At 40.4% G+C, this 14,020-nt stretch overlaps 1 protein-coding gene across 2 annotated transcripts in view; it reads left to right on the forward strand.

Moving 5' to 3' along the window:
• Positions 1–14,020, forward strand: part of Erich1 (glutamate rich 1) — a 64,250-nt gene that overhangs the window by 25,737 nt on the left and 24,493 nt on the right. For both annotated transcript variants that reach the window (XM_040733476.1, XM_013122436.3), the window contains exon 3: positions 4,403–4,537. In XM_040733476.1, coding sequence (XP_040589410.1) covers positions 4,403–4,537 — 135 coding nt within the window. The remainder of the gene's footprint in view (positions 1–4,402; positions 4,538–14,020) is intronic.

Raw genomic sequence — 14,020 nt, forward strand, 5'->3', positions numbered from 1 at the left:
TACGGGATTCCGGGTGCTGTCCTAGGTGCTGCCCCATCCTGTGGTGCTGTCCTTGGTCCTGGCCTCTGTCTAAAGAGCTCTCTTTGCTGCTGAGCCACTGGTGTGCACATGATGCAGTTTTCCAATGGTCTTTTCAAGGAGACACTTACTCCACAAATGGGAAAACTGGGGCTCAGACTACATGGCTAGTTACGATGAGCCCTATCCTAACCAAGCTATGATGTTAGTGCTTAAAATCATACCGGGCCCAACAAATGTTTTTGCTGCCCTAAAAAGGGTGCTATAGTTCCTAGATTCATAAATCCTGAGCAGCTCTGGTAGAGCTGTAGAGCTCCAGAATCAGAGAGCCTGAAATCCATCACTGTGTTACAGAAGCAACATTAGGAATTAGCAATCAGGCAACAATCTCTCTCATCATCATATTTATGATGATTGTAAATTGTAGAATAGCAAAACAGACACATTCTGCCAAGCTTAAGCTCACACTTTACTGAGGGACATGATCAAACCTGTGAATAAATAATAGAAAATATGAAAATTTGCAATAAAACTGTGCCCAGAGTATGGTTGGCTACAAATATTTCCATAGTTCCTGCAAAGAGGAAATTGAAGAGATCATAACACAGCAGACAGCCACAGAGGTGCATCTTAAATGTAGTAGGCACTGAGGTCCAGGAGCAGACTCTACAGTGAGGGGATACTGTGAGGACCGTTCTCAACTGCAGGACCTCTGTGCAGTCATTACGGTTATGAAGAACATGGTGTGACGTATAAAGAAGGAGGAGGGGCAGTGTAGACACCCAGGATGAATGTATAAGCAAGACAGACCACTGAGGCCAGGGACAGTGAGACAGACCCTCACCCAGTGAGGCAACGTGCTCTAGTCTTTCCTTTGTTCGGCTGGTTAATTACTGACACCAGCCTTTGTCTGTATTCAAATGTTTTATGTTGAAACTGTATTTAGTTTAAATTAAAGATTCTCTTTTCTGTTGTGCTAGCTGTGTGTCCAGCATTCCCCGGCCACCTGGAATGGCAAGTGAGGCAATGAACACTCAGATGTAGGCATGTTTCTCAGAGCAACATGTTCTCCTCTAAACCACAGAGCACAGTGGGCCTGATGAGTTAGTGGGTTGTGATTTTTTATATTTTATTGAGACCACCTGCATAGCTAAGGAAAAGATGAACTCACTAAATTCCAGAAGCATGCAGAATTTAAAACTGAACGTGAAAATATAGACAACATAGGAAAATTCTTTTTCTATAAAATTATACATATGGCCCAGGATCATAAAAAAATGTTGGTTGTACTTTATAAGACTCAAAAGTACACATTGCCAGAATTGCTACATGTGAAGTCAGAAAACAAACAATGAACTAAGAAAACAATGGCAACTGATAACATGGACAGAGAATTCATTTATTTAATATATAAAAAGCTCATGTGTTAGTTTTAAAAAAAAAAAAAGAAAAGAAAAGGATAAATACATCAGGGGCAAGTAGACAAAACAGGGACATTGGCATTTCACAAAGCAAACATGCAACGCTCTCAGCACCAAAGAAAGACAGGGCATCCTCTTCTACTAATGACAGAAACATAAAAGTGAATTGTGAGCCCTTTTTCATCTATCCTATTGTCCTGGAGTCATCAATGCATGTCCTTTGTCAGGCGTGCAAGCCTGGCTGTCATGACTAAAGGCAGAAAGAGGTTGTAGTCAGCTCCAAATACACCCACCTGGGTCCAGAAGTTCTAATCTAGCCCGTCTCCCTGTGAACTGCTCCAAGTTATTAACTATGGCATTGTTCAGAGCAAAGAGAGATTAGAAGTCTGAATTTTCACACTGGAGGCCAGTTCAAACCTTTTGACATTTATTCATGTATTTTTGCGGGGGGGGGGAGAGAGAGAAAGAGCTGTCAGCTCTGCCCACTGTGTGTTCTGTGATTGAACGCAAGTTGTCAGGTTTGGCAAAAGCACTTTTACCTGCTAAGTTTTCTCACCATCCCTGGGGTAGGAACGAGGGTGGATAGTTGATTAAATGATTTGTGGCACATTTGTTTCCTGGGAGGTTGTGCTCTCTTCAAAAGTCATTCTAGTGCACCACACTAGAATGAAAGTGAATATGTGTTATCAGGTGGAAAGGTAAGAGACAATGAGTTTACCATCAGATCCACTACAGAGAATAAGACGGGGGTAGTGTGTCCTTCTGTTTGCATATTCACCACAGCATATATTTTTCATGATCTAATAAAGCTTGCCTGAAGATCAGAATGCAAAGCTAGCCTCAGCCATAGAGGCCAGGCAGTGGTAGTGCACACCTTTAATCCCAGCACTAGAGAGGTGTATAAGACAGGAGCCTTCCAACCAGAGGAAGACTGTCTCCTGGCATGTCCAAATCTGCTCTTAGACATGGCATTATTTTCATTGTTTGACTCATTCCATCCTTCAACTTCCATGATGCTTCCTTTATCCATTTCAATAATTTAAGTGAACAGTGACATTTCTAAGTTCTGTTTAACTTTCTTATTAAGAAAGATTTAGTGGTTAAAGGCTTCCAAAAGTACCCTGTGAAAAATGATCAAGTGTTGATGTTGCACGATAGGATTAGTATACATAGAAGCATATCTCCATCTGCCCTTGATTCTAGCAGGGAATGGTGTAGTAATTAATCAACCGAGTGAATCAAATTAACAGAACAACCAGAATTCTGGCAACGTTCTGAATACTTAGTCTTCAGAGAGTGAAATATATTGATGGCAGAGGAATTTGAAAAGGTTTCATGGTTTTTGCATTTAAATGTCTTAAAAAGCACGTCTTCACTGTGTTATTTTATTCCGTCTCGATCATTAGTTTAAAATAAATTGCTAGTTATTGGTTTAAAGTAAAATGTTAGTTATTCTGTGAAAGACCAGCGGGGAAATCCGTTTGTGTTTGCCATGTATATGAGAATCACTTTAACGTGTTATCAATGGAAATACAAAACTTAAGAGGATTGATAGGAAATATTAGAGTGTGTGGGAGAGAAAATCCCTTATCTGGTTTGTAAATATAAAAACACAGCGAAAGGTTCAGACTTTTCAAATCAGCAATTCCATTTCCAAGAATTTATCAGAAGAAATGAAATGGCCGAGCACACAAAGGAATAAGGAGCAGGGTGGAATTATCATTCGGTTGTCTAATACAGGTTCATGTGTTTTCCTGGCCGTCACCTAATGGCACTGTAGGGACCCTGTAGAAGCTTTGAGAGGCTGGGCTGGCTGGAGGCAGTAGATTTCTGGGTGATAGACCTTGAAGTCTGTAGCCTTGTTTCTCTCTGTCCTGTTTCTGCTTCTTGCTCTTGGAGATGTGTGTGGGTAGCCTTACTGTCCTTCTACAGACATGAAGCTACTCCTCCATGTTTCCAGCCATTATGGACTAACGCTTTTAGCTGTGAGCCAAAATAAACACTTCTTTGCTTAAGATACTTGTCAGGTACTCATTTACAGGAGTGAAGAAAGTGACTGATGCAGATGGCCGTAGCCACTGTTCATAACAGTGGCCATTCAAAACCAGCCACCCCACACACACAGAATTCAGGACACTGATTAAAAGATAAATTATAATTTGTCCATAGCATAGACTATTTTGTACTATATTGAAAGCGTTTGTTGGTTAAAATCCTATATAATGTGCTGTTATTTTATGATATTATACTCAATTTTAAATGCTCATGTAATAAATATACTCCATATGAATTGTGTATTGTGTAATGTCAAAAGGATATTACATGTATAATTGATCTTGTAATCACTGTCCTGAATTCTGCATGTCTGCATATCTGCATGTACTTGTGAAGTAGAAATACAAGCTGTGTGTGCACATGTTGATCTGAAAGGGATGTCCATGTCTGTTTCTATACATGGTTATGTCTGTGCATGCATGTGTGTGTCTGTAGATTTGTGGGTGTGTGTTCTAAATCTGAGGAAAATATAACCACATTCTGTGTACATGTTACAGAGAAAACAGGGGGAGCTTGGTACAGAAATGTTGGAAAATTCATGATATGATAATAAGGAGTATGTTGTTTGCACTGTTTACATTTTCTGTCTCACATTCCTGATTTATATTTCATATCATCTTACAAAAACTCACGAGTTTACATTTTGACTAACTTAATGTGAATTTAAGTAATTGTAGATATTTCACTTGTCATGACTGGTCATATAGCTGACTTGCTTTACTGAAAAAAAATACTTGGCTTTTTAAATTCAGTGTTTATGACAGTGATTTGGTGTTATTGAATTACTTGATTTTCTTGTCTTTGCTGAATTTTATTGGAGAAACAGCGCTAATGTAATCAGGGCCAATAACTGTCTGCTTCTATTATGTAGTATTTACTAGTGCATGCCGTACCCCTTTTCTCTGCAGATGGTGACATTAAGACCCAGCCTGAGCGTCGACTCTACACTGTGAGTTTGCCTCCTCCAGGGTATGTTCCTAGTTTTCCAGAATCTACCAGCTGTGTGAATTCTGAAAATGCTTCCAGTGGTGGCGACACAGAAGGTAAAAAGTCTGGGCAGGGAAAATTGAGTATTGTTTCTAGCATTATTTTCTTGTATTACATCATTTTTCAGTCTCGTAAGTTAGCTTCTAAACTTATAATTTGATGGACATGGGTAAGCATATTATTGCATAATCAACCATATAGAAAGCTGATAGATATTTTGCAGCCATTTAAAAAAATTAGAAACTTGTAATAACAGAAGAGAACTTGGGATGCGGAGTTAAAGTCTGGAAAGCTTATGAACATACTGGGTACTGCCTGAGCAATCTGGAACCAAGTGCATTACAATGCTGATGCTTGGTTTAATACAACTCTGCGTGATTTTCTTTTTTTTTTATGAGAATCTTTTTTTTTTCAAATAACTTACTTTTTTTTCCAGTTTAAATTTAGATAAGAAACGAGGTTGCTTCACAAGTCAGTTCCAGGTCCCTCTCCCATTCCCTCCCCTCCTCTGTGCCCTTCCCCCAACCCCCCCCCCCGTTATCCCCTCATTCCAGGGAGGGTGAGGCCCTCCATGGGGGTGTCCATAGTCTGTCATTTCATATAGGGCAGGGCCTAGACCCTTCCCCAAGAGTTCAGGGTGAGAGTGCACCTCACATTGTTCTATGGGAGTCCAAAGTCCGTGTGTATACTTGGGATGGGTACTGATCTGCTGCCCAAGGCTCAATAGGTTCCCTAGGCCTCCTCACTGACACCCAAATTCAGGGGGGTATTGATCAGTCCCATGCTGGATTCCCAGGCTGATGCCTGGGATTCAAGAGTTAACCTTTGTCTGGTCAGCTGTTTCTGGGGGTTAAACCAGCCCAGTCTTAATCCCTTTGATCATCAGTCCTCCCTCTCTGTTACTGGCTTTCTTGAGTTCAGCTCAGTACTTAACCAGCCACTAAATGACGTTTCTGTTTCCCAGACTCTCTGGCCATAGGATTGTAGGCTGGCACTCCCCAGATCTATGTCTAAAATCCATATATGAGAGAGTACATGCCATGGTTCTCTTTTTGTGACTGGGTTACCTCACTCAGGATGGTTTCTTCTAGTGTCATCCATTTGCCTGCGAATCTCATGATTCCATTATTTTTTCTGCTGAATAGTACTCCATAGTGTAGATGTACCACATTTTCTCTATCCACTCTTCGGGTGAGGGACATCTAGGTTGCTTCCAAGTTCTGGCTATTACAAATAAAGCTGCTATGAACATAGTGGAACAGACATCTTTGTTGTATGAATGGGCATCTTTTGGATATATGCCTAAGAGTGGAGTTGCTGGGTCTTGTGGTAGGTTTATTCCCATTTTTCTGAGGAATCTCCATACTGATTTCCAAAGTGGTTGAACCAGTTGGCACTCCCACCAGCAATGGAGGAGTGTTCCCCTTTCACCACATCCTCTCCAGCATAAATTGTCATTGGTGTTTTTGATTTTAGCCATTCTGACAGGAGTGAGATGGTATCTCAGAGTTGTTTTGATTTGCATTTCCCGGATGGCTAAGGATGTTGAGCACTTTCTCAAGTGCCTCTCAGCCATTTTAGACTCCTCTATTGAAAACTCTCTATTTAGTTCTGCAGCCCACTTTTTAATTGGGTCCTTTGCTGTTTTGGAGACTTGCTTCTTGAGTTCTTTGTAAATTTTGGAGATCAACCCTCTGTCAGATGTGGGATTAATGAATATTTTTCCCATTCTGTGGGCTGCCTTTTTGTCTTGCTGACTGTGTCCTTTGCCTTACAGAAGCTTCTCAGTTTCAGTAGGTCCCATTTATTAATTGTTGATCTCACTGTGTGTGCTACTGGTGTTATGTTCAGGAAGCTGTCTCCTGTACCAATTTGTTCAAGGGTACCACCTACTTTCTCTTCTAAGAGGTTCAGTGTGGCTGGATTTATGTTGAGGTCTTTGATCCATTTGGACTTAAGTTTTGTGCATGGCGATAAACATGGATCGATCCGCATTCTTCTACATGCCAGTCTCCAATTATGCCAGCACCATTTGTTGAAGATGCTTTCTTTATTCCATTGTATATTTTTAGCTTCTTTGTCAAAGATCAGATGTTCGTACGTGTGTGGGTTAATACCCAGATTTTCAATTCGATTCCATTGGTCTACCTGTCTATTTTTGTGCCAATACCAAGCTGTTTGCAGGACTATAGCTCTGTAATAGAGCTTGAGGTCAGGGATGGTGATGCCTCCAGACGTTGCCTTGTTGAACAGGGTTGTTTTGGCTATCCTGGGTCTTTTGTTTTTCCATACAAAATTGATTATTGTTCTTTCAAGGTCTGTGAAGAATTGTGCTGGGATTTTAATAGGGATTGCATTGAATCTGTAGATTGCTTTTGGCAGGATTGCCATTTTTACTACATTGATCCTACCTATCCAAGAGCATGGGAGATCTTTCCATTTTCTGAGGGCTTCTTTAATTTCTTTCTTTAAAGATTCAAAGTTCTTACGATACAGGTCTTTCACTTGTTTGGTTAGCGTTACCCCAAGGTATTTTATGTTGTTTGTGGCAATTGTAAAGGGTGATGTTTCTCTGATTTCTCTTTCAGCCCTTTTATCATCTGTATATAGTAGGACTACTGATTTTCTTGAGTTGATCTTGTAGCCTGCCACTTTGCTGAAGGTGTTAATCAGCTGTAAGAGTTCCCTGGTAGAGTTCTTTGGGTCATTGATGTAAACTATCATATCGTCTGCAAACAGTGAAAGTTTGACCTCTTCCTTCCCAATTTGTATCCCCTTGATCCCCCTTTGTTGTCGTATGGCAATAGCTAGAACTTCAAGTACCATGTTGAAAAGGTATGGAGAGAGTGGACAGCCTTGTTTTGTTCCTGATTTTAGAGGAATCGCGTTGAGTTTCTGTCCATTTAGTTTGATGTTGGCTGTTGGTTTACTGTATATAGCTTTTATTATGTTTAAGTATGTCCCTGTTATCCCAGGTCTCTCCAAGACCTTTATCATGAAGGGGTGTTGGATTTTGTCAAAGGCTTTTTCAGCATCTAGTGAGATGATCATGTGATTTTTGTTTTTCAGCTTGTTTATATGGTGGATCACCTTGATGGATTTTCATATGTTGAACCATCCCTGCATCCCTGGGATGAAACCTACTTGATCGTGGTGAATGATTGTTTTGATGTGTTCTTGGATGCGATTTGCCAGTATTTTATTGAGTATTTTTGCATCAATGTTCATGAGGGATATTGGTCTGAAGTTCTCTTTCTTAGTTGTATCTTTGTGTGGCTTGGGGATCAAGGTTATTGAAGCCTCATAGAAAGAGTTTGGCAAAGACCCTTCTGCTTCTATTGTGTGGAATACTTTGAGAAGAATTGATATAAGCTGTTCTTTGAATTTCTGGTAGAATTCTGCCATCTGGACCTGGACTTTTTTTGGTTGGGAGACTTTTGATGACAGCTTCTATTTCCATAGGGGTTATAGGTCTATTTAAATTGCTTATCTGTTCTTGATTTAGTTTTGGCAAATGATAGCTGTCCAGGAAGTCATCCATTTCCTTTAAATTTTCGAATTTTGTGGAGTACAGGTTTTCAAAGTATGACCTAATGATTCTCTGGATTTCCTCAGAGTCTGTTGTTATGTCCCCCTTTTCATTTCTGATTTTGTTAATTTGCGTGTTCACTCTCTGCTGTTTGGTAAGTTTGGACAAAGGTTTGTCTATCTTGTTGATTTTCTCAAAGAACCAACTCTTCATTGCATTGATTCTTTGTATTGTTTTCCTGGTTTCTACTTTATTGATTTCAGCCCTCAATTTGATTATTTCCTGGCGTCTACTCCTCCTGGGGAGTTTGCTTCTTTGTGTTCTAGAGCTTTTAGCTGTGATGTTAATTCTCTGGTATAACTGTTCTCCTGTTTCTTCATGTGAGCACTTAGTGCTATGAACTTCCCCCGTAGCACTGCTTTCAAAGTGTCCCATAGGTTTGGGTATGTTGTGTCTTCATTTTCATTGAATTCGAGGAAGTCTTTAATTTCTTTTTTTATTTCCTCTTTGACCCAGGGATGGTGCAGTTGAGCATTATTCAATTTCCATGAGTTTGTAGGTTTTCTGCAATTTGTGTTGTTGTTGAATTCTAATTTTAAGGCATGGTGGTCTGATAAGATGCATGGAGTTATTCCAATTTTTTTGTAGCTGCTGAGGTTTGATATGTTGCCAAGTATGTGGTCGATTTTTGAGAAGGTTCCATGTGGTGGTGAGAAGAAGGTATATTCTTTTTTATGTGGATGAAATGTTCTATAGATATCTGTTAATCCCAGTTGGGTCATTACTTCTATTAGACCCTTTGCTTCTTTGTTGAGTTTCTGTCTGGTATTCCTGTCTAGTGGTGAGAGTGGTGTGTTGAAATCTCCCACTATAACTGTGTGGGGCTTTAGATGAGATTTAAGTTCTAATAATGTTTCTTTAACGAATGTGGATGCCTTTGTATTGGGGGCATAAATGTTCAGGATAGACACTTCATCTTGGTGGGTTTCACCTGTGATGAGTATGTAATGACCTCCTTCATCTCTTTTGATTGATTTTATTTTAAAGTCTAGTTTGTTAGATATTAGGATTGCTACCCCTGCTTGTTTCTTGGGTCCATTTGATTGAAAAATTTTTTCCCAACCTTTAACTCTCAGGTAATGTCTGTCTTTGAGGGTGAGGTGTGTTTCTTGTATGCAGCAGAAGGAAGGGTTCTGTCTTCGAATCCATTCTGCTAGTCTGTGTCTTTTTATGGGTGAGTTAAGGCCTTTAATATTGAGGGATATTAATGACCATTGATTGCTCATCCTTCTTCGATTTGCGATGGTTGTTGTTGGTGGAATTATATGTGGAATTTCACCCCTTTGTTCTTTTGGCTGTTGGTAGAGAGGGATTCTCTAATGGTTATGTTTTTCTGGTTGTAGTTAGCTTCCTTGGGTTGGAGTTTTCCTTCCAAAATTTTCTGTAGGGCTGGGTTAGTGGACACATATTGCTTGAATCTAGTTTTGTCATGGAATATCTTGTTTTCTCCGTCTATAGTGATTGAGAGCTTTGCCGGGTATAGTAGTCTGGGCTTGCATCCATGGTCTCTTAGTGTAGGTAGAATATCTATCCAGGACCTTCTGGCTTTCAGAGTTTCCATGGAGAAATCAGGTGTAATTCTGATAGGTCTGCCTTTATATGTTACTTGACCTTTTTCCTTAGCTGCTCTTAATATTCTTTCTTTATTCTGTATGTTTGGGGTCTTGATTATTATGTGGCGAGGGATTTTTTTGTGGTCCACTCTATTTGGTGTTCTGTAGGCTTCTTGTACCTTCATTGGCATGTCTTTCTTAAGGTTGGGAAAGTTTTCTTCTATGATTTTGTTGAATATGCCTTCTGCCCCTTTGAGGTGGATTTCTTCTCCTTCTTCTATACCTATTATTCTTAGGTTTGGTCTTTTCATGGTGTCCCATATTTCCTGGATGTTTTGTGTTAAGGATTTGTTGGATTTAAGGTTTTCTTTGGTTGATAAATCCATTTCTCCTAGTGTATCTTCAACACTTGAGATTCTTTCTTCCATCTCTTCTATTCTGTTGGTAATGCTTGTATTGGTAGTGCCTGACTGTTTGTCCAGCTTTTCTATTTTCTGCCTTTCTTCAGATTGTTTTTTTTTAATGTCTCTATTTCAGTTTTCAACCCTTGCAGTGTTTGCATTGCTTCTTGCAATTTTCTGTTTGTTTGTTCGTCCGTTTGTTGCCTTTTATAAATTTTTTGGTTTGTTCTTTCTTCCATTTCTTGCATTTTTTGGTTTGCTTTTTGTTCCATGTGTCGCATTTTGTGCTTTGTTTCTTCTTCCATTTCCTGCCTTTTTTGGTTTGTTTCTTCTTCCATTTTTTTCCTTTTTTTTTTTTGCTTTGTTTTTTCTACCATTTCTTGCATTTTTTGCTTTGTTTCTTCTTCCATTTCCTTCCTTTTTTGGTATATTTCTTCTTCCAATTCTTGCATTTTTTGCTTTGTTTTTTTTCTTCCATTTCTTGCATTTTTTGCTTCATTTCTTCTTCCATTTCCTGCCTTTTTTGGTTTGTTTTTTCATCCAATTCTTGCATTTTTTGGTTTGTTTTTTCTTCCATTTCTTGCATTTTTTGCTTTGTTTTTTCTTCCATTTCTTTGAGGGATTTTCCAATATCCTCTTTTAGGGCCTCTATCATTTTCATGAAAGTGCTTTTAAGGTCGTTCTCTTCTGCTTCGTTCGCATTGGAGTGTTGGGGTCTTGCTGGTGTGGAGTCTCTAGAATCTGGCGGTGTCATATTTGTTTTTCTGTTGCTGACTGTGTTTTTGTATTGTCTCTTTCCCATCTCTTCTTCTAGTGGGTGCAGAAAGAGCCCCTTACTGGTCTGGGGACCAGAGTTCCCTTTTGGTGGGTGCTAGCAAGTCCAATAATCTGGTGGTTCTTCTATTCCTTGTCCAAATGCTGGACCGTGGGTGGAGAAGAAGAACAGGAATCTGGGGCACTTAGCCTCCTACTTGGTCCCCTGGATCCTATGCTGGGTCCTGTTGTACCTGATCCGGAACAGCTACTCCCCTGGTCTCACTGGCTCCTCTGGTTTCCTGGTCTCGTTGGTGGGAGAGAAGATCTGGAGTCTGGGCTGCTTGGCTCCCGCCGGGATTGGGAGCTCTGTGCAGTTCCCAGGCGATCTGCAGGCACTGGAACACAGGCCGGGAAGCCGGCCTGTTTACCTGATGCTGCCAGGGGGATAGCTACTTCCCTGGGCTCCCAGGCTCCTCTCGTTTCCTGGTCTCGATGGTGGGAGAGAAGATCTGGAGTCTGGGGTGCTTGGCTCCCGCCGGGATTGGGAGCTCTGTGCAGTTCCCAGGCGATCTGCAGGCACTCCTCTGCGTGATTTTCTACGCTTTCCAAATTTTCTAAAAATTATAAAATCAAGGAATTAACATGTTCTGTGTCTCTTTAAGGAAAATATTAGCCTATTAAAATTGCATTTATTGTTGAATGTCTTATTGAAAGAGAGTATTCTAATACTTACACAGTTCATTTAATATAGAAGTACTAGTATTTCCAAATGTTTTTATTTTAATGCTGAAAATGATTGGTTTTCCTTTTGAATATTCAGTTTGAAAACTTTTAAAACAGGAACTTATAGTTTTGAATAAAGATCCCCCACTCACCACCCACCCCGAGATGATTCCTAGCAAGTATATAGAAAGTCTGTACTCTAAATCTTAGTTAGTTTGACTACCAAGAAATTGTGTTTTTTCTAACACATTGATCTTTCTGGTTTCCTAATTTAAAAAATCAGAAACTGTAAAACTAGAATTGGAATAACTCAGAGTCATATAGTCATTGTTTCAAGCCCTGTTGAAAAATCTTTGAAAGATTAATTATCGGATAAATAATTTACTTAGGAAATTTAACTGTGTGCTTATGGAGATGAATTGTTTTGTTGAATATATGTCATTGTGAACTTAATGTGTTTCATGAGAAAGTGTGTTGGGTTCATTCATAAGCTGCTGCATGCAGCCTGCTCTAATTTATGCATCCCTGTATACAGTTCATTCACTGGCATGCCTTCATGTGCAGCTATTTCATTCTGTGTGGTTGATTCAGGTGCTGCTGCTTACCGTGGCTCTCCTGAGCTTCTTTGCTACCCGGGTGACTCTCACTCAGACACCATCGCATCGAGCTGGCTCTCATTCACCTGCTGTTGGCATCACGTACATCCAGTTCGCATTCACGTATCATTGTATGGAGTTAGCTCTCACTAACCCCTGCATACATTCAGCTCTCACATGTCTCTGTATAAAGTTTGCTGTCATTTTTTGTGATGTTGAGTACAGTTATCTCTCATGTGTTTTTATACACATTTGGTTCTCACATGCTGTTGTTACATAATCAGTGCACTCACACACTGCCGTTGTACGAAGTTGTTTGGTCTCGGTGTATTCAATTGGCTCCAATGCTGATATTCCTGAGGGTGGCCTAATGCAAGGAACTGTGTTAATTAAGAAAGCCTCACTTCAGAAACACGTTGGTGCCAGGTTGACAAATACGTCTTTTTACAAAGGTTTTTCTGTATGATTAGTGTCCCTGGGTCCTTAAATAGTTACCCTCTTCCTGTGGCCTACAGCTATTGCTATCTTCTACAGGCAGGATGCTGGAAACTCTTGTAGCCTGGTGAAAACAAAGTTCAGTGAGTTCTGAAATCTGCATTAGGATTCGTTCCACTGAAACTACAATGGCAATTAGACACAGTCGACGGTGTTACTGTAGCTTTAAATAGCTCTTACAAGTTACATTTTTAGTTAATTGTTAGTCAAAGTGTTTCTGCTACTCATTTTCTTCTCTGCTTCCTGTCTTCTGTGAGGTAAATATAGTCACCTTCTTTATAGACAAAAATGTGGGTGAAAAATCACACCTACCCTGGAGCAAGTAGGCCAGGAACATGGGTGTTTAGAGCAGGCCAGGACCCTCTGAGTCCCCAGCTAATTTGCTGTTGATGTTGTTCACTTGTTTTTTGAGGGGAGAGTCTTGCTTTTTCATCCAAGCTAGCGTCAAGCTCACAACCTGTCTCCTCAGACTATCTAGGAGCTGGGATTATAGGGGTCTACTACCATGCCCAGCCCCCTCCCAGTTCTCACATGGGGCCTCCATTTCTCTAACCCAATGCCCCCTCTGCCCTGACACCCAGCCCCGCCTGCAGAGGATCTTCCAGGGACGAGACCGCTGCTGCTTGCTAGAGGGCCTGTTTGTCTATCATGAGTCAACATGAATTAAAAACACCACTCCAGTTTCTCAGGATGTCTTGAAACAACTCATGGATCTGATTCAGCCAGGAAGTTGGTATCTCAGCTTATAACTTATACCCCAATGTTTGGATTTTTTTCTATCAACTTTTAAGTATACTTTCATCATAAATTCCATAAAATGAGCATTTAAAGGTATTCAAAACGATAGGGTGTCTGACACAGTGACAGCCAGAAGACTTTCAACAGTTAGGGTAGGGAGTATTGAAAGCCTTGTAAATTATCTGGAGCCAGAACATCTAACATATCCCAAGGATTATGAGACCAACCCTGACAGGTAAGACATTCATATTTCATGTGGTGACGTTGTATCTGTTGTGGGGGTTGGTCTCCTGACCTGACGGGTAAGACATTCATATTTCATGTGGTGACATTGTATCTGTTGTGGGGGTTGATCTCCTGACCTGACGCTAGCCTTTGGCTCCTTCCTCTGAGATCCCTCACAGTGTTTGAAAACCTGTTCCTTTCCCTCCCGTTTTGGGGTGTCAGTCATGTGGTGTTTGCCACTCCTCCCCCCCCACACACCAAATGTCAGCCTTGAGCTGCTCACACTCAGTATAGCATCAGCATGACACGGTAACTTCCATATAGATGTCTACTCATCAGTCAGAATAGGCATGTACTGGAGTATTCAAGGAGCTAGGTGAGCATGTTCAAGTCCAAAGCCAATCTTGAAGTTCTTATAAGACAGAATGCAGCGTGCCAATTAAACTGTCACTGTGGGCCAAAT

The sequence above is a fragment of the Mesocricetus auratus genome, unplaced genomic scaffold, assembly GCF_017639785.1.
Source record: "Mesocricetus auratus isolate SY011 unplaced genomic scaffold, BCM_Maur_2.0 Super-Scaffold_100031, whole genome shotgun sequence".
NCBI classification, from domain to species: Eukaryota; Metazoa; Chordata; class Mammalia; order Rodentia; family Cricetidae; genus Mesocricetus; species Mesocricetus auratus.